The sequence below is a fragment of the Globicephala melas genome, chromosome 8, assembly GCF_963455315.2.
Source record: "Globicephala melas chromosome 8, mGloMel1.2, whole genome shotgun sequence".
In the NCBI taxonomy this organism is placed as follows: Eukaryota; Metazoa; Chordata; class Mammalia; order Artiodactyla; family Delphinidae; genus Globicephala; species Globicephala melas.
Window position 1 is genome coordinate 52618073 of NC_083321.1, and position 19500 is coordinate 52637572.

General features: G+C 44.7%; 1 protein-coding gene across 1 annotated transcript in view; it reads right to left on the reverse strand.

Annotated features, from left to right (window-relative positions):
* Positions 1–746: 746 nt before the first annotated feature.
* MAP6 (microtubule associated protein 6) overlaps positions 747–19500 on the reverse strand; it is an 88765-nt gene continuing 70011 nt past the window's right edge. The window contains exon 4 of the mRNA XM_030836048.2: positions 747–1873. Coding sequence (XP_030691908.2) covers positions 892–1873 — 982 coding nt within the window. The 3' untranslated portion in view covers positions 747–891. The remainder of the gene's footprint in view (positions 1874–19500) is intronic.

Genomic DNA, 19500 nt, shown 5'->3' on the forward strand with positions numbered 1-19500 from the left:
TGAGGTTCGGAGACCTTCTGGGTTGCTGGGGGCACTGGCAGGGTGGTGTGCTTGGCAAGGGCAGGGAGGCTCCGTGCCCCTTCCCCTGTACCTTACCCTATGCATCTCTTCCATCTGGATGTATTCTTTATCCTTTGAGGATAAATCAGTAAACATAAGTACGTGTTTCCCAGAGTTCTGTGAGCCATTCTGGCAAATTATTGAACCCAAGCAGGGGGTTGTGGGAATGCTGATTTATAGCAAGTCAGTCAGAAGTACAGGTGATAGCCTGGGACTTGCAATTGGCATCTGAAGTTGGGGGGGGTGCGGGGGGACAGGCCTGTGGGACTGAGCCCTTCACCTGTGGGAGCTGACGCTGTCTCTAGGTAGATAGCGTCAGAATTGATTTCAATGTAGGGCCCCCCAGTTGGTGTTAGATAATTGCTTGATGTGAGGGACCTCCTCCACCCCCCCCCACCACCTCTGGTGTCAGAAGTGAAGTGTGGTCACAGAGTGAGAGTAAAAGGGAAACATGTGTGTCCCGCCCACACCCTCACGATGGGGTCCTGTCCTCAGTCTCAAGCAACTCCCACCCACTCCCATCTCATAGCGACAGCTCACAGGAGCTGGGAATTTCTCAGATGGCCCGGTTGGATGAATGCAGAGCCCTGAATGCCCACCCTCAAATGTGCATGGCGCGCACACACACACACACACACACACACACACACACACACTCAAATGAAGCCAGACAGGGAGAGGGACACTGCTGAGCCAGAGGGACAAGTTTTATTAGATTCCAGCAAGACTATACAATACATGTTTCATGCAGATTAAATAAGTGTCTTTGCCGCCCCTGAGAGGGAGCATCTTCATTGCTAGCTCCTTCTTTGGCATGTCGAGGGGTGAGCGTCAAGGAGAACTCTCAACATATTCTGCATAGGGCACAGTTGGGATCATGACTGGGGGTGGAGGTGGTACAGTGGGCAGCTGAGGGCTCCTGAGACCTTGAATCTTCAGAGGCTCAGGGACCACAGGACCTTGGTCCTTTGCTGGTGGTGGCACCAGAGGACCTTGATCTTTCAGAGGCACTGGGGGTATAGGAACTTGATTCTTCACAGGCTCTGGGACCACGGGGCCTTGATCCTTGACTAGTTCTGGACCTTGATTCTTCACAGGTTCTGCAATTACAGCATCGTGATCCTTTAGGAGCTCTGGGGCCCCTCCACCTTGATCTGTGACTGGCTCTGGGACCACTGAACCTTGATTCTTTCCAGACTCAGAGAGCACAGAAACTTCACTCTTCACAGGTGCTGTGACCATGGCACTTTGATCCTGCGGTTGCTCTGGGACCATAGAACCTTGATCCTTGACAAGTGCTGGGCCCATGGGGCCTTTGCCCACAGGTTCAGGGGCCGTGGGGCCTTGATTCTTGACAGGTGCTTGGACCCCAGGGCCTTGATCCTTGACAGGTGCTGGGGCCACGGGGCCTTGATCCTTCAGAAGCTCTGGTACCACGGAACCTTGATCTTTACCTCTTGCTGGAACCATAGGACTTTGATTCTCTAGAGGCACTGGGGCCAAGGAATCTTGGTCCTTGACTGGTGCTGAGATCACAGAACCTTCTTTCTTTAAAGGCTCAGGGACCACGTGATCTTGATCCTTAACTGAGGCAGGGACTATGGGGCCTAGATCCTTCAGAGACCCCGGGACCACAGGAGGTTGATCCTTCGGAGGCTCTGGGACTGTGGGGTCTTGACCCTTTGAAGGCGTTTGGATCACAGGACCTTGATCTTTCAGAGGCCCAGGGCCCACGGGACCTTGATCTTTGTCTGGTTCTGTGGTTACAGGACCTTGACTCTTACGTGAATCACTGGTGGGTTCGACCTGGTTCCTGCAGAGGAGAGAGAGGTGGTCACTGTGAGGGCCAGTGCTCAGGCCAAGGACAGGGCAGAGCACAGATTGCCTGATAAGTCTTGGCCTAGTGGAGCCTGGGCAGGGCAGCTCTTGCTGGAGAGTCAGGAGGAGAACCTGATCTCCACGTCCTTAGTACAGAATGTGGGGCTGGGTGAGGAGCAGGCTTGGGAATTGGTCATTCAATGTGCTTGCCAATTGATTATAACCTGCGCGTGGCACGGAGGGCAGCCCCTGGGTGACAGCGGCAGCACCGTAGCGGGACTCAGAGTCCCCAGTGAGCGTCCTAGCAGCCTGTCCACCCCACACTCCACAGGACACGCTTCCTTCCTCCAGAATATCTGGGCCCATCCTGGGGGCCCATCTTAGCTATCCTCTCAGAGGACCCTACAGGCTAGGGTGCTCCTGTTCTCAGGGCCTTCCCAGACTCCTTCCCTCCCCAACCCCCTAGTTAAGTGCTGAGTGGGGAGGGGCAAAGGGTCCAAGGCATGCATGAAAGAAAGAGGGAATGTTCCTCTTCCCCACCTCCCTGAAAAGGGAAAACGTAAAAACGTATTTTATCACCGACATTGCTTACGACAGCCAGCCGGCTGGGGTGACAATAAAAAGCAGACCAGCTTTTAATTGGTTTTATTATTGCTTTTAAATTCTCTATAAACAATGCTCCCCATTGTCGCCTGTATCACATTTGGTAGGTGACTGGCTGGGACTCCCCGTTCAGGCAGTGAAGAGGCCCTGCTCCCCTCGCTCTGTCCCCACTCTGGCTCCCTCTACTCTCCCTGGGCCCTTGCCCTCACTTACTCCAAGGCTCTGGGGCTGATTTCCCGGCAACCAAGAGTCCAGGCCTCTCATCAGAACCCTCACAGGCTGCTCCACCTGCCTCACCGTGGACCCCCGCCCCACCTCTCGGCCCACCCACATCATGGAGAGCAGGTGACATCACTGACACCAAGGGCAAATGTTGCCACACTCAGACCACCCCAGTCAAGATGAGAGTGCATCCTCCTGCCCTGCAGGCTGGGCTCAGCCAGTGTCACAAGCCTATGCACACTTACAGCACATTCTACTTTCCAAATCACTTCTTTCCAAAGCTCATTTCAGCAACCCAGCAATCCTGTGAAGCTCAAAGGGAGGATTAATTACCCTTACTTGTATGATATACAGATGAAGGAACTGAAGTCGAGTGGGCAAGTGATATGGGAAGTGAGGAGACCTGCATGGACTGTAAAGTCTGGGTCTTTCCACTCCCGGGGCCTGTGCTCCTTCCCTTATAGCACCTGCCACATAGTAGGTGCTCAATCTTCGTTGTTATTATTACTCTTTTACACATTGCAGTCAAGTCTTTATGCTTAAAATCATTTCAGTATTTTAACAGTTCCTATAGTTTAAAGCTGGTCCAGTAAGACTTCTACTTGGTAACACTTTCTTAGCTCATTATGGTTTCGTCTCTCTGGGCCCCAAGTGTGTCATCTATTTCATTGGGTAAAATGATATTGACTCAAATTTATGATGATGAGAAATTATGTACATAGAGCACCTTGTACCATATTACTATGTAATCTTATAATTATTTTTCTATTTACTTACACACATCTGGACTATTTTTATTCTGACATGTCATCCTGATCCAGAAGCTTTTTACTATATTTAGCACCTTGAGCCCTTAGGAACTGACATCTCTCAGAAGAGTACACAGTGCCCCGGGCAGCCTGTGCATCCAGTCCCTCTTGATGTCTCTGAGCATCACAGTGGACAGAGAGGGGCCGGGGTGGCTTGCTCGTTCAGCACATCACAGAGCACAGCTGTCCCAGCCACGTGAACCCAGCTGGCTGCCATCAGTAGGACCTTAGTGTCTGTGGAGGGAGCCAGGCAAGGCCACGAAAAACATGCAGAATCCAAGGATGGCATTAAAATACTTCTAATACCTGGTGGTTGGCCAGAAAGGAAAACTAAAAACCTAATTCAGAATAGAATCCAGCAGGACACTGATTAGATGAATCCTATCTGCGAGTAAACAACTTGGGTAGAGTCATCCTGAAAGGGGTGATGAAGCTGAGACAGGAGACAAAAGAGGTGACCAGGGTTTAACTTGATCTCAGGAGCTTGGGTTGCAAAACCTATCCCATTGGCAGGACATGGACTCAGTGTCCCCTGCTGGCACGGAGATTTAAAAGAGGGCCAGACCCACAGCACGGGGTGCAAAGTACAGTTTCCCGATGTTTGGGGCACTGGCTCCCATGCCCTGCCTCATTTTTCTGAATGAGCATTCTCAGCCAGCTGTGAACTAACCTTAAATTTGCTCAGATATACACCCCTATGTTGCTCTGGTTAGTAAACTTGTTTCCTTAGTAAGTAAGTGTCTTTAATCATGGAAATTTTAGAAAAAAGATTAGAAATGATAAATTAAATCAAATCTATATATTACCTTTTTTGGGTATTAAATTTAGGAAAAATCTCTGTAGATTTAGTTTGAAAGTATTTGTAATGTTTAAAATAATTTGGCATATTATATCTAACAGATTAGCTTTGTGATTCCTATAAAAAAGGTGTAATTTAAAAATTAATTTAGACTTGATTTTAAGTTGAAAGATATAAGTTAACTGTCCTGAAGCTCTCATACTGTAAAGAAGCCAAGTCTGGACTTTTGGAAAAGCCACTTGGAAAGGCTATATGGAGAAAGCAAGAGGTACCCAGCCAGTTCCCAGCTGCTCTAACCCCCAGGCGTTCAACTCACCCCAGTTGATACACTGGAAATTTTAGGCAAGGCCGTGTGGCTGACAGGGTCTTGGTGCTCTGGCCGGGTGTCAGGCCTGTGCCTCTGAAGTGGGGGAGCCAAGTTCAGGACATTGGTCTACCAGAGACCTCCCAGCTCCATGTAACATCAAACGGCAAAAGCTCTCCCAGAGATTTCCATCTCAATGCTGAGACCCAGCTCCACTCAATGACCAGCAAGCTACAGTGCTGGACACCCCATGCCAAACAACTAGCAAGACAGGAACACAAACCCACCCATTAGCAGAGAGGCTGCCTAAAATCAGAATAGGGTCACAGACACCCCAAAACACACCACTGGACATGGTCCTGCTCACCAGAAAGATCCAGCATCATCCACCAGAACACAGGCACCAGACCCTCCAGCACGAAGCCTATACAACCCACTGAACCAACCTTAGCCGCTGGGGGCAGACACCAAAAACAACGGGAACTACGAACCTTCAGACTGCGAAAAGGAGACCCCAAACACAGTAAGTTAAGCAAAATGAAAAGACAGAGAAACACACAGCAGATGAAGGAGCAACGTAAAAACCCATCAGACCAAACAAATGAAGAGGAAATAGGCAGTCTACCTGAAAAAGAATTCAGAGTAATGAGAGTAAAGATGATCCAAAATCTTGGAAATAGAATGGAGAAAATATAAGAAACATTTAACAAGGACCTACAAGAACTAAAGAGCAAACAAACGATGATGAACAACACAATAAATGAAATTAAACATTTTCTAGAAGAAATCAATAGAACAATAACCGAGGCAGAAAAACGGATAAGTGACCTGGAAGATAAAATAGTGGAAATAACTACTGCAGAGCAGAATAAAGAAAAAAGAATGAAAAGAATTGAGGACAGTCTTAGTAATTCCTGGGACAACATTAAACTCACTGATATTCGAATTATAGGGGTCCCAGAAGAAGAAGAGAAAATAAAAGGACTGAGAAAATATTTGAAGAGATTATAATTGAAAACTTCCCTAATATGGAAAAGAAATTGTCAATCAAGTCCAAGAAGCACAGAGAGTCCCATACAGGATAAATCCAAGGAGAAACACACCAAGACACATATTAATCAAACTATAAACAATTAAATACAAAGAAAAAATATTAAAAGCAGCAAGGGAAAAACAACAAATAACATACAACGGAATCCCCATAAGGTTAACAGCTGATCTTTCAGCAGAAACTCTGCAAGCCAGAAGGGAGTGGCAGGACATATTTAAAGTGATGAAAGGGAAAAACATACAACCAAGATTACTCTTCCCAGCAAGGATCTCATTCAGATTAAACAGAGAAATTAAAATCTTTACAGACAAGCAAAAGCTAAGAGAATTCAGCACCACCAAACCAGCTTTACAACAAACGCTAAAGGAACTTCTCTAGGCAGGAACCACAAGAGAAGGAAAAGACCTACAATAACAAACTCAAAGCAATTAAGAAAATGGTAATAGGAACATACGTATCAATAATTACCTTAAATGTAAATGGATTAAATGCTCCCACCAAAAGACATAGACTGGCTGAATGGATACAAAAACAAGACCCATATATATGCTGTCTACAAGTGACCCACGTCAGACATAGGGACACATACAGACTGAAAGTGGGGGGAAAAGGATATTCCATGTAAATGGAATTCAAAAGAAAGCTGGAGTAGCAAGTCTCATATCAGACAAAATAGACTTTAAAATTAAAACTATTACAAGAGACAAAGAAGGACACTACATAATGATCAAGGGATCAATCCAAGAAGAAGAAGATATAACAGTTGTAAATATTTATGCACCCGACATAGGAGCACATCAATACATAAGGAAAATGCTAACAGCTGTAAAAGGGGAAATCAACAGTAACACAATCATAGTAGGGGACTTTAACACCCCACTTTCACCAATGGACAGATCATCTAAAATGAAAATAAGTAAGGAAACACAAGCTTTAAATGATACATTAAACAAGATGGACTTAATTGATATTTATAGGACATTCCATCCAAAAACAGCAGAATACACTTTCTTAAATGCTCATGGAACATTCTCCAGGATAGATCATATCTTGGGTCACATAGCAAGCCTTGGTAAATTTAAGAAAATCAAGTATCTTTTCCGACCACAACGCTGAGACTAGATATCAATTACAGGAAAAAATCTGTAAAAAATACAAACACATGGAGGCTACACAATACACTACTAAATAACCAAGAGATCACTGAAGAAATCAAAGAGGAAATCAAAAAATACCTAGAAACAAATGACAATGAAAACACAACGACCCAAACCCATGGGATGCAGCAAAAGCAGTTCTAAGAGGGAATTTTATAGCAATACAATCCTACCTCAAGAAATAAGAAACATCTCAAATAAACAACCTAACCTTACACCTAAAGCAATTAGATAAGGAACAAAAAAACTCCAAAGTTAGCAGAGGGAAAGAAGTCATAAAGATCAGATCAGAAATGAATGAAAAAGAAATGAAGGAAACAGTAGCAAAGATCAATAAAACTAAAAGCTGGTTCTTTGAGAAGATAAACAAAATTGATACACCATTAGCCAGACTCATCAAGAAAAATGGGGAGAAGACTCAAATCAATAGAATTAGAAATGAAAAAGGAGAAGTAACAACTGACACTGCAGAAATACAAAGGATCATGAGAGATTACTACAAGCAACTATATGCCAATAAAATGGACAACCTGGAAGAAATGGACACATTCTTAGAAAAGCACAACCCTCTGAAACTGAACCAGGAAGAAATAGAAAATATAAACAGACCAATCACAAGTGTTGAAATTGAGACTGTGATTAAAAATCTTCCAACAAACAAAAGGCCAGGACCAGATGCCTTCACAAGCGAATTCTATCAAACATTTAGAGAAGAGCTAACACCTATCCTTCTCAAACTCTTCCAAAATATAGCAGAGGGAGGAACACTCCCAAAGTCATTCTACAAGGTCACCATCACCGTGATACCAAAACCAGACAAAGATGTCACAAAGAAAGAAAACTACAGGCCAATATCACTGATGAACATAGATGCAAAAATCCTCAACAAAGTACTAGCAAACAGAATCCAACAGCACATTAAAAGGAGCATACACCATGATCAAGTGGGGTTTATCCCAGGAATGCAAGGATTCTTCAATATACACAAATCAATCAATGTGATAAACCATATTAACGAATTGAAGGAGAAAAACCATATGATCATCTCAATAGATGCAGAAAAAGCTTTTGAGAAAATTCATCACTCATTTATGATAAAAAAAAAAAACTCTCCAGAAAATAGGCATAGAGGGAACTTACCTGAACATAATAGAGGCCATATATGACAAACCCACAGCCAACATCGTCCTCAGTGGTGAAAAACTGAAACCATTTCCTCTAAGATCAGGAACAAGACAAGGTTGTCCACTCTCACCACTATTATTCAACATAGTTTTGGAAGCTTTAGTCACAGCAATCAGAGAAGAAAAAGAAATAAAAAGAATCCAAATCGGAAAAGAAGTAAAGCTGTCACTGCTTGCAGATGACATGATACTATATATAGAGAATCCTAAAGATGCTACCAGAAAAATATTAGAGCAAATCAATGAATTTGGTAAAGTAGCAGGACACAAAATTAATGCACAGAAATCTCTTGCATTCCTATATACTAATGATGAAAAATCTGAAAGAGAAATTAAGGAAACACTCCCATTTACCACTGTAACAAAAAGAATACAATACCTAGGAATAAACCTACTTAAGGAGACAAAACACCTGTATGCAGAAAACTATAAGACACTGCTGAAGGAAATTAAAGATGATACAAACAGATGGAGAGATATACCATGTTCTTGGATTGGAAGAATCAACATTTTGAAAATGACTATACTACCGAAAGCAATCTACAGATTCAATGCAATCCCTATCAAACTGCCAATGGCATTTTTCACAGAACTAGAACAAAAAGTTTCACAATTTGTATGGGAACACAAAAGACCCTGAATTGCCAAAGCAATTTTGAGAACAAAAAACGGAGCTGGAGGAATCAGGCTCCCTGACTTCAGACTATACTACAAAGCTACAGTAATCAAGACAGCATGGTACTGGCACAAAAACAGATATATAGATCAATGGAACAGGATAGAAAGCCCAGAGATAAACCCACGCACATATGGTCACCTTATTTTTGATAAAGGAGACAAGAATATACAATGGAGAAAAGACAGCCTCTTCAATAAGTGGTGCTTGGGAAAACTGGACAGCTACATGTAAAAGAATGAAATTAGAACACTCCCTAACACCATACACAAAAATAAGCTCAGAATGGATCAAAGACCTAAATATAAGGCCAGACACTATATAACTCTAAGAGGAAAACATAGGCATAACACTCTTTGACATAAATCACAGCAAGATCCTTTTTGACCCACCTCTTAGAGAAATGGAAATGAAAACAAAAATAAACAAATGGAACCTAATGAAACTTCAAAGCTTTTGCACAGCAAAGGAAACCATAAACAAGATGAAAAGACAACCATCAGAATGAGAGAAAATAATTGCAAATGAAGCAACTGATAAGGATTAATCTCCAAAATTTACTCCAAAATCTCTAAAATCTCCATATTGAGCTTGTGCAGCTCAATATCAAAAAAACAAACAACCCAATCCAAACATGGGCAGAAGACCTAAATAGACATTTCTCCAAAGAAGACATACAGATGGCCAACAAACACATGAAAGGATGCTCAACATCACTAATCATTAGAGAAATGCAAATCAAAACTACAATGAGGTATCACCTCCCATCAGTCAGAATGGTCATCATCAAAGCATTTACAAACAATAAATGCTGGAGAGGGTGTGGAGAAAAGGGAACTCTCTTGCACTGTTGTTGGGAATGTAAATTAATGCAGCCACTATGGAGAACAGTATGGAGGTTCCTTAAAAAACTAAAAATAGAACTACCATACGACCCAGCAATCCCACTACTGGGCATATACCCTGAGAAACCATAATTCAAAAAGAGTCATGTACCACAATGTTCATTGCAGCTCTATTTACAAGAGCCAGGACATGAAAGCAACCTAAGTGTCCATCGACAGATGAATGGATAAAGAAGATGTGACACATATATACAATAGAATATTACTCAGCCATAAAAAGAAACGAAATTGTGTTATTCGTAGTGAGGTGGATGGACCTAGAGTCTGTCATACAGAGTGAAGTATGTCAGAAAGAGAAAAACAAATACCGTATGCTAACACATATATATGGAATCTTAAAAAAAAATGGTTCTGAAGAAACCAAGGGCAGGACAGGAATAAAGACACAGATGTAGAGAATGGACTTGAGGACATGGGGAGGGGAAAGGGTAAGCTGGCATCAAGTGAGAGAGTGGCATGGACATATATACAATACCAAATGTGCAATAATAGATAGCTAGTGGGAAGTGCCGCATAGCACAGGGAGATCAGCTCGGTGCTTTGTGACCACTGAGAGGGGTGGGATAGGGATGGTGGGAGGGAGACGCAAGAGGGAGGAGATATGGGAACATATGTATATGTATAGCTGATTCACTTTGTTATAAAGCAGAAACAAACACACCATTGTAAAGCAATTATACTCCAATAAAGATGTTGAAAAAAAAAGAAAGATATAAGACAATTTTATAAATTTTGTAAACAATGATGGAACTTTTATTACAGCCTAGTAGTAAACATATTTTTAAGCTTAGTTTATTTTAAATTACTTACAATTTATTTAAAAATATTTAGGGGAATTGAATTAAGTTATAAAATCCTCCTTAAAAGAGTTTGTTAAATTTTACTAGATTTTTAAGTTTGTTACTTTTATAAATTAAGCTCTTGTTTTTAAAACGAATGCAGCCTTGGTTGGTTTTCCTGTGAACAAAACCACTCTCAAGGGCAACATAAAACTCTCATTGACACTGACTGGCCATCACTTCATTCCATGGTGGCCTGCCAGGCTCCCCATCTGTAAAATGTCCCACCACTCACAGTGCCATCTGTGTGAATGAGACAGAGCCACTCCCCCAGGGTGGAAGCCGATGCGTGGTAGGTGAGTGGAGATGGGCTGGGTTCAGTTCCACTCAGCCCACAGGCCAGCTGCCCAGGGGCCCAGCCCAACCTGCACAGAGTCTGAGTCTGGTGCCTTGAGCCAGCTGCAGATCTTCTCAAGACAGCATATGAGACAGGTTCCTTTCACCTCCCAGCCTGTGTACCCTCTTAGAAACTAGAACGACCTGCTGGCTTTCTCTTGGTTTCTGTGCTGCTAATTGCCTGCCAGACCTTGGGCAATTACTCAACCACAATAGACCTCAGTTTCCTCATCTGTAAAATGGGGATAGCAATACAAATGTCAGGGACAACTACGACAGAGGATTAGATGATCCTGTTGGGCAGGGATCTGAAATGATAATTTGTGACATCTATAGAGTGCTTTTGTGCCTTACATGAATAAGTCCATAACCATAATAACTATGTAAGAGTTTATCAGATGATCACGCGCTCATCACTTTAGCTCACTGGAGCCTCCTGGCAGCCCTGGAAGAAGGCAGGGAAGGTGGTGGACAGCCCTGCAGCCTCACCCTCCTGCACTGTCCTCTGGCCACCCCATGATGCTGTTTTGTTTCTGCTGCCTGGATTGCCCTCTTTAACCCACTTTTCCTGTCTGTCCCTGATGGCTTGGCTCAGATCCCACCTTACAAGGTCTTCCTGGATGCACCTCTCCAAATTAGTTTTGTCTGTCTCTCCCTTGCAGCACCATTTTACAGTCTCTCCCCACATTCATAGATACCCTAATCGCATGTCAGTTTTCCCCCCATTCGACTGTGAACTCCCTGAAGCCAGGGGCCATCCACCTGGCCTGCAGCCCCAATGCTCAGCACAGTACCTGGAGCAAAGAAGGTCAAACAGAAAGATGTACAAATTATTGTTGCTGAAACCTGGTTCATCATCTATCCCATGGCCCCAGCCAGAAACTCAGAGTCATCCTAGATACTTTCGACTCCCTCAAAACCTTCACCCAATCCATCAGGAGCCATCTGTTCCGGCACCTAACATTTATTTCCTGAATATTCACATTTCTTTCCCTCCCTCCCTTCCCCCACCAGCTGCGCCATCATCTCTGTGGACCACTGTCACCGTCCCCTAACTGGTATCCCTGGCCCCTCCTCCAATCCATTCTTCATACAGAAATCAGGATGACCTTTCAAAAAAGCAAATCCTTCCCCAGCTGAGGACTCTTCAAGGTTTCGCCTTGCACTGAGAATAAAGAGGTTTTACCCTGTTCCATGGCCTCACCTCGCTGACCAGCCTGCTCCCACCGTCTCCCAGCTCTCTATGCCCCGGCCTTCCATGCTCTGCTCCTTTCCATTTACAGCTTTTGCACATGCTGTTGTCTCCTCCTGTGACCTTCTCTTGCTTCCTCTTCTCCTGTTCATACTACTCATCCTCCGTCTTTCAGCTCCCCTTCCCAGGGAAGCAGATGTGACCAGGCCCCTGCTACAGGCTCTCCTAGTCCCTGACACTTTCTTTCATATCCCTTATCACAGCTAATTACTTGCATTCTTTTCCATTAATGTTTCTCCTACTAGACTGGAGCTTCAAAGGGCAGGACCATGTCAATTTCGTAAATCATTGTACCTAAAACAGTACCTGACCCAGGGAAAGCCCTGACTAGATACTTGTCGAATGAATGAATAAATGAGAGACTTTTCTGTGCCAGGCTCTGTCCTATCTGCAAAATGTAGCGTTCCAAGGTTACATGAGACAACCAAAGTCTTAGGAACTTAGTTTTCTGCCCTTCTTCCTGTTTCCATGGTGACAGGCAATGCCTCCTGGGTACACACACGCTGACCTTGGATCCAAGCTTTATTAGAGTCTGTAAACAGGATTACCAAGCGCTGCCCGAGACTATCTGGAGAAAGGCTGATTCTTGCCATTGCACACAGTTCTAATCCCATAATCCACCTGGTTTTTTTTCTTCTCAGACTCTCCTGATGCACCATCACAGCAGCCCAGAGCTGGGGCAGTGCTCCTGGTGTAGGGCCCTGTTCAGAAATCAGGACCTATAGACCCTGTCCTTGAACCCCCTGCTTCCACAGCTTAGAAAAGCCCTGAGAAAGCAAGAAACTCATATTTCCTGAGCAATAACCATGTGCCAGGCTCGGTGCTGGGTATTTTAACCTAGGTCATTTCTTGGACGGTATAGAGCAGGCTGCTGGAGGAGAAAATGCACTGACTGTGCTCGAGGCCAGAAGAGCTGGGTTCGAAGGCTGACTCAACTCCATCCTAGCCATGGTGTCATCATGGGCATCCAGGCTGCAACGTTTCAGTTTCCTTAATCTATAAAATGGGGATTACAGTGCCCACCTTCCAGGGAGGATTCATTTATGGAAACACTCATGGCATGACCCCTGGAATACAGGTGATATTTAGTATTAACTAAATGTTAGTTAGTTAGTTAACTAAATGTTAGTTAGGGACTTGGTGATCTGGTCCAATGTCTCGCTCTACAGATGGGAAACTAGGCCCAGAGTGGGCAAGCAGCTCTCCCAAAGCCACACAGCTAGAAATAGCAGGTCCAGGACTAAACAGAGACCTCTCAAAATCTCACTGGGTGGGTAGAAGGGATGGAGCAAACTCACTTGAAACAAAGATGGGCAGGAGGTGCTGAGAGGGGCCCTGCAGGAGGAGGGGGGACGGTGGGCCGGGCGATTTCACAGCTTTGTCTCCTCCTGTCTGCCTCCAAGGGCCCTGGACAGGCACCCACGTTTCCTAGACACAGACAGAGCTCCCAACACATTATAAGAGATGCAGTTACCCGAGGGGGGGTGTCAAGGAAACCGTCTTTGAAAGGCTTGTTATTCTTATGAAGAATTGCAGGAGACAAGGCCTTCTCAAAACAAGAACTCGCGCCCCGCCCCTCCCCCCCCACGGGACTCTGTGGCCTCTATTCTAGCGATTATCATGGTGTTCGGTAATTGCCTGCCTCTCCCCCTAGCTCATGGCCTGCGTTTTGTTCATCTCTGCATCGTCAGTACCTAGTGTCTGGCTCACAGTACCTGGCAGCTATCTGTGGGAGTAATGGGTGGCTGGCATATAGCTTTTTCTCTTTATTCTATTTGATGTTTTTTTCTCTTTTATCCATTCATTGGACAAAGTCGGCTGAGCCTGCGCTCTGGGTTAGGTCCTCTGCTGGGGGAACAGGTGGGAATGAGCCCGGGGCCCTGACTTGCGGAGCCCCCCGTGTGGGGTGCACACCACGAACACTGTAAAGCTACCAGTGCACCAGGACCATCAGCGCTGGCCACAAGCCCTCACCTGCCTGAGTTTCTCCAACCGGAGAGGCCTGAAAGTCCTTTCAGTGCGAAGACGTCACTTTGCTCGAGAAGTCCTTTCTCTCTGGGCCCTGAAAGCACAACTCCGCAGAGACACTTCAAAGGCGCCCAGGCTGAAAGGACAGACCTGGGGGTCATCGGGTCTCCTGAACTTGTGCTGCTGTCTCCCGCTGGCTGGCCCCAGCCTCTGCCTGCGCTGCCCCGGTGCGGGGGTGGGGGTGGGGTGGGGTCAGGGCCACACAGCCGGGTGAGGCAGCCCACCCTCTGTAGACTGGACCCTGAACAGAAGCCTGTATTTCTGTCAGCTCCACTCCCTGTGTCCCTGCCCTGATCCGGGTTCTGTGCTGTGGGGCCACCCTTCCAGAGAATGCCATGCTGCCTGACCCAGGACTGATATCTGAAGATACTCCTGGCTTCTCTGGGCAACGCATGTCCCCCAACAGCTCAGAGCCCTCACCGTTCTGACTGCTCTCCTCGCTGCACATCTCCGTTGGCTCCCCTCCCTTGGAAAGTGTGCCCCCAGAACTGAAAGGGATGTCGCAGTTACGGTCTCCAAGAAGCAGCACCCACCGCCTCCGCCCTGGCACCTCTACCGATACGGCCCTCGGCAGCTCTCTCTAAGGCACGTCAGTGCTGTTGCCCAGCACCACTGCCCATCTGCCTAGTAACGCCCTCAGCAACCAAAGGTTCAGGTCCGGGGTTACTCCCTCAGGGAGATCACCCTGACCCTCCGCCTCCAGGGGTCGAGTACTCCCTCTCCTGTGTCCCCGTAACCCCCCTCTGTCCCCATCCCCTCGCCCCATCACAGCAGCCTCCATCAGATGAGCTGCCTACCATTCTGTAGCTGCCTCTCCAGACTGGGGCTCTTTAGGGCAGAGACCGTGTCTGCCTCACTCTCTTTCCTCTGTCTTTCCCTCCCTCCCTCTCTCCTTCCCCACCCTTCGCCCTCCCCTCCTCTTTACTCCCTCCATCTTTCCACAAACATTTAATAAATGCCTACTCAGTGCCAGGCTACTGACGAGAGTGGAGAGCCAGAGCACCCTGGCATAGGGCTGGCACATACAGGAGGCTTGCACCCCAAATGGGAAGATTAAAAACAAAAACTCACACAAGATCAAATTCTAACAACTGCATTTACAAGACACACAAATGCTTTCCTATTCTTAACTGCCTTAGCACCTTTTTTGTCCTCCCAAACTGTAACCTCTCTTTCTGGTTTTCTAAGAGGACTTTACATTCAATGTGGCACATTGTATTCTCACAGCAGCCCGTCACCCAGGCAGACAGGGGTCACTCGTGCCCCCATTTTCCAGAGGTGGAAGCGGGGCTCTGAAGGGTCACATAGTGAGTCGGTGGCAACGTCAAGACCTTAACTGAGGATGACAGACTTTTGGTCAAGCTCTTTCCTTTTTACAACAGTATCCCTCAGGGGTGTGACTTCAACCATAGAGATTCCAAATTTGTCTGCTGAGGTCTGAACTGGGTCTGGCTTGACATGACTCTGACTGGTTCTGCCTGGTCCAGGAGGCTGGAGCCATTGACCTCTGCAGGTCCCCAGTTTCGAGCTCCCAACTGTTTCTCCTGAGAGTTGCCCCTCTGGGACTCCAACAACCAGTCCCCCTTTGCCTCAGCCCTTCCCGCATCCACTACGTGAGGACCTCCCTGGTTTACCTCCTGGTGTTCAGCAGACCCTGGCAAAGAAAATCGTCTCAGAAAACAGGGGCATCCTGGTCTAAGAGTGCCCATCTGCACCCACACCTGTAAACCCTACCTGTATGGCTGCCAGCCAGGCTACCAGCCCGGGGCTACAAAGGGAGTCCACCCACATGTGGCTCATTTGCACAGGAAGAGCAGCTAGGACCATGGCTAAAAAAATGCCTGCCAACACAAGGCTTAATTCTGGGTGGAGGGGCGTGGGTAGGAGGTAGTAACTGTGCTGATCAAACTCAGCATCTGTGACCTTCATCTGACTCACTTTCCAAAGATGATGAGAATACTTAGGGTCACTGAAGGTTTTGGAGCAAGGAAGAGAGAGGATGAAGAGACTGCCCTTTCAGGAATTCTTTACAGTAGGAATCCTAGAGATGGTCCCAAGTACTGGACAAGGAATGGGTTTCAGTCACCCAAACCAGGCTCCAAATCCTGGCTCACCACTTACAAGTTGTGTGACTTTGTTATTTAATCACCTAGTCTTGACTTGTTTATCTGTGAATGGGGATGATGCCTACAACAGACTCTCTAGCCCTATTGTGAGGATTAAATGCGAACAACTGTGTAAAGGTCAAATAAATGCTCCTTCCCTTCCCCTAGGTTGTGCCACCTCTGCATTTTACAGAAGTGGCACCAGACAGCTGGGGCAGATTCCTAGTTCGGATTTTTCTCCACCACTCCAGGTCCCCTGTGGGAAGATGTGTTCTCCTGAAGTACAGGGAGATGGTTGCAGTACATAGCTAGATAGTTTTGTTTTCTGCCCTGTGTTGTTGTTGCTTTTTCTTTCTTTCTTTAAAAATTTTTTACTTTATTTATTTTTTGGCCACGCCATGCGTGGCATGTGGGATCTTAGTTCCCTGACCAGGGATCGAACCCATGCCCCCTGCAGTGGAAGCACGGAGTCTTAACCACTGGACCACCAGGGAAGTCCCTGCGTTTTCCTTTTTACATTTTTGCTGGTAAATACCTTTTCTGGATATAACCTCCTAAGAACTAAATAAATTCCCATTTGTATAAAAAATATTTTAAAAGCTCCCTTGGTTGTTTTAACACCAAGAAGGCAAAGTCAGGGGCATAGCTGACTGTCTCAATGAGCTGCCATGAATCTGACAATCCTGCTAATGACGCTTTTAAAAATGTGAAGTTCTGCATTAAAAGGATCATACACCATGATCAAGTGGGGTTTATCCCAGGAATGCAAGGATTCTTCAGCATACACAAATCAGTCAAGGTGATACACCATATTAACAAACCGAAGGAGAAAAATCATATGATCATCTCAATAGATACAGAAAAAGCTTTCGACAAAATTCAACACCGATTTATGATGAAAACCCCTCCAAAAAGCAGGCATAGAGGGAACTTACCTGAACATAATAAAGGCCATATATGACAAATCCACAGCCAACATCGTTCTCAATGGTGAAAAACTGAAATCACTTCCTCTAAGATCAGGAACAAGACAAGGTTGTCCACTCTTACCACTATTATTCAACATAGTTTTGGAAGCTTTAGCCACAGCAATCAGAGAAGAAAAAGAAATAAAAGGAATCCAAATCGGAAAAGAAGAAGTAAAGCTGTCACTGTTTGCAGATGACATGATACTATACCTAGAGAATCCTAAAGATGCTACCAGAAAACTACTAGAGCTAATCAATGAATTTGGTAAAGTAGCAGGATACAAAATTAATGCACAGAAATCTCTTGCATTCCTATACACTAATGATGAAAAATCTGAAAGAGAAATTAAGGAAACACTCTCATTTACCATTGCAACAAAAAGAATAAAATACCTAGGAATAAACCTACTTAAGGAGACAAAACACCTGTATGCAGAAAACTATAAGACACTGATGAAAGAAATTAAAGATGATACAAACAGACGGAGAGATATACCATGTTCTTGGATTGGAAGAACCAACATTGTGAAAATGACTATACTACCCAAAGCAATCTACAGATTCAATGCAATCCCTATCAAACTACCACTGTCATTTTTCACAGAACTAGAACAAAAAATTTCACAATTTGTATGGAAACACAAAAGACCTCGAATAGCTAAAGCAATCTTGAGAACGAAAAACGGAGCTGGAGGAATCAGGCTCCCTGACTTCAGACTATACTACAAAGCTACAGTAATCAAGACAGTATGGTACTGGCACAAAAACAGATATATAGATCAATGGAACAGGATAGAAAGCCCAGAGATAAACCCACACACATATGGTCACCTTATCTTTGATAAAGGAGGCAGGAATGTACAGTGGAGAAAGGACAGCCTCTTCAATAAATGGTGCTTGGGAAAACTGGACAGGTACATGTAGAAGTATGAGATTAGATCACTCCATAACACCATACACAAAAATAAGCTCAAAATGGATTAAAGACCTAAATGTAAGGCCAGAAACTATCAAATTCTTAGAGGAAAACATAGGCATTAACACTCTATGACATAAATCACAGCAAGATGCTTTTTGACCCACCTCCTAGAGAAACGGAAATAAAAACAAAAATAAACAAATGGGACCTAATGAAACTTCAAAGCTTTTGCACAGCAAAGGAAACCATAAACAAGATGAAAAGACAACCCTCAAATGGGAGAAAATATTTGCAAATGAAGCAACTGACAAAGGATTAATCTCCAAAATTTACAAGCAGCTCATACAGCTCAATATCAAAAAAACAAACAACCCAATCCAAACATAGGCAGAAGACCTAAACAGACACTTCTCCAAAGAAGACATACAGATGGCAAACAAACACATGAAAGGATGCTCAACATCACTAATCATTAGAGAAATGCAAATCAAAACTACAATGAGGTATCACCTCCCACCAGTCAGAATGGCCATCATCAAAAAGTCTACAAACAATAAATGCTGAAGAGGGTGTGGAGAAAAGGGAACCCTCTTGCACTGTTGGTGGGAATGTAAATTGATGCAGCCACTATGGAGAACAGTATGGAGGTTCCTTAAAAAACTAAAAATAGAACTATCATAAGACCCAGCAATCCCACTACTGGGCATATACCCTGAGAAAACCATAATTCAAAAAGAGTCATGTACCACAATGTTCATTGCAGCTCTATTTACAATAGCCAGGACATGGAAGCAACCTAAGTGTCCATCGACAGATGAATGGATAAAGAAGATGTGACACATATATACAATAGAATATTACTCAGCCATAAAAAGAAACGAAATTGAGTTATTTGTAGTGAGGTGGATGGACCTAGAGTCAGTCATACAGAGTGAAGTAAGTCAGAAAGAGAAAAACAAATACCGTATGCTAACACATATATACGAAATATTAAAAAAAAAATGGTTATGAAGAACCTAGGGGCAGGATGGGAATAAAGACACAGACCTATTAGAGAATGGACTTGAGAACATGGGGAGGGGCAATGGTAAGCTGGGACAAAGTGAGAGAGTGGCATGGACATATATACACTACCAAATGTAAAACCGAAAGCTAGTGGGAAGCAGCCCCATAGCACAGGGAGATCAGCTCGGTGCTTTGTGACCACCTAGAGGGGTGGGATAGGGAGGGTGGGAGGGAGGGAGACGCAAGAGGGAGGAGATATGGGGATATATGTATACATATAGCTGATTCACTTTGTTATAAAGCAGAAACTAACACACCATTGTAAAGCAATTATACTCCAATAAAGATGTTAAGAAAAAAAAAAAAAAAGTGAAGTTCTGGACTAAGGCTGCCAGACAGTAATGGCTCAGTCCTTGTCTACCTGGGAACTTGCAAATCAATCTTTGTCCTTCCCCCTACC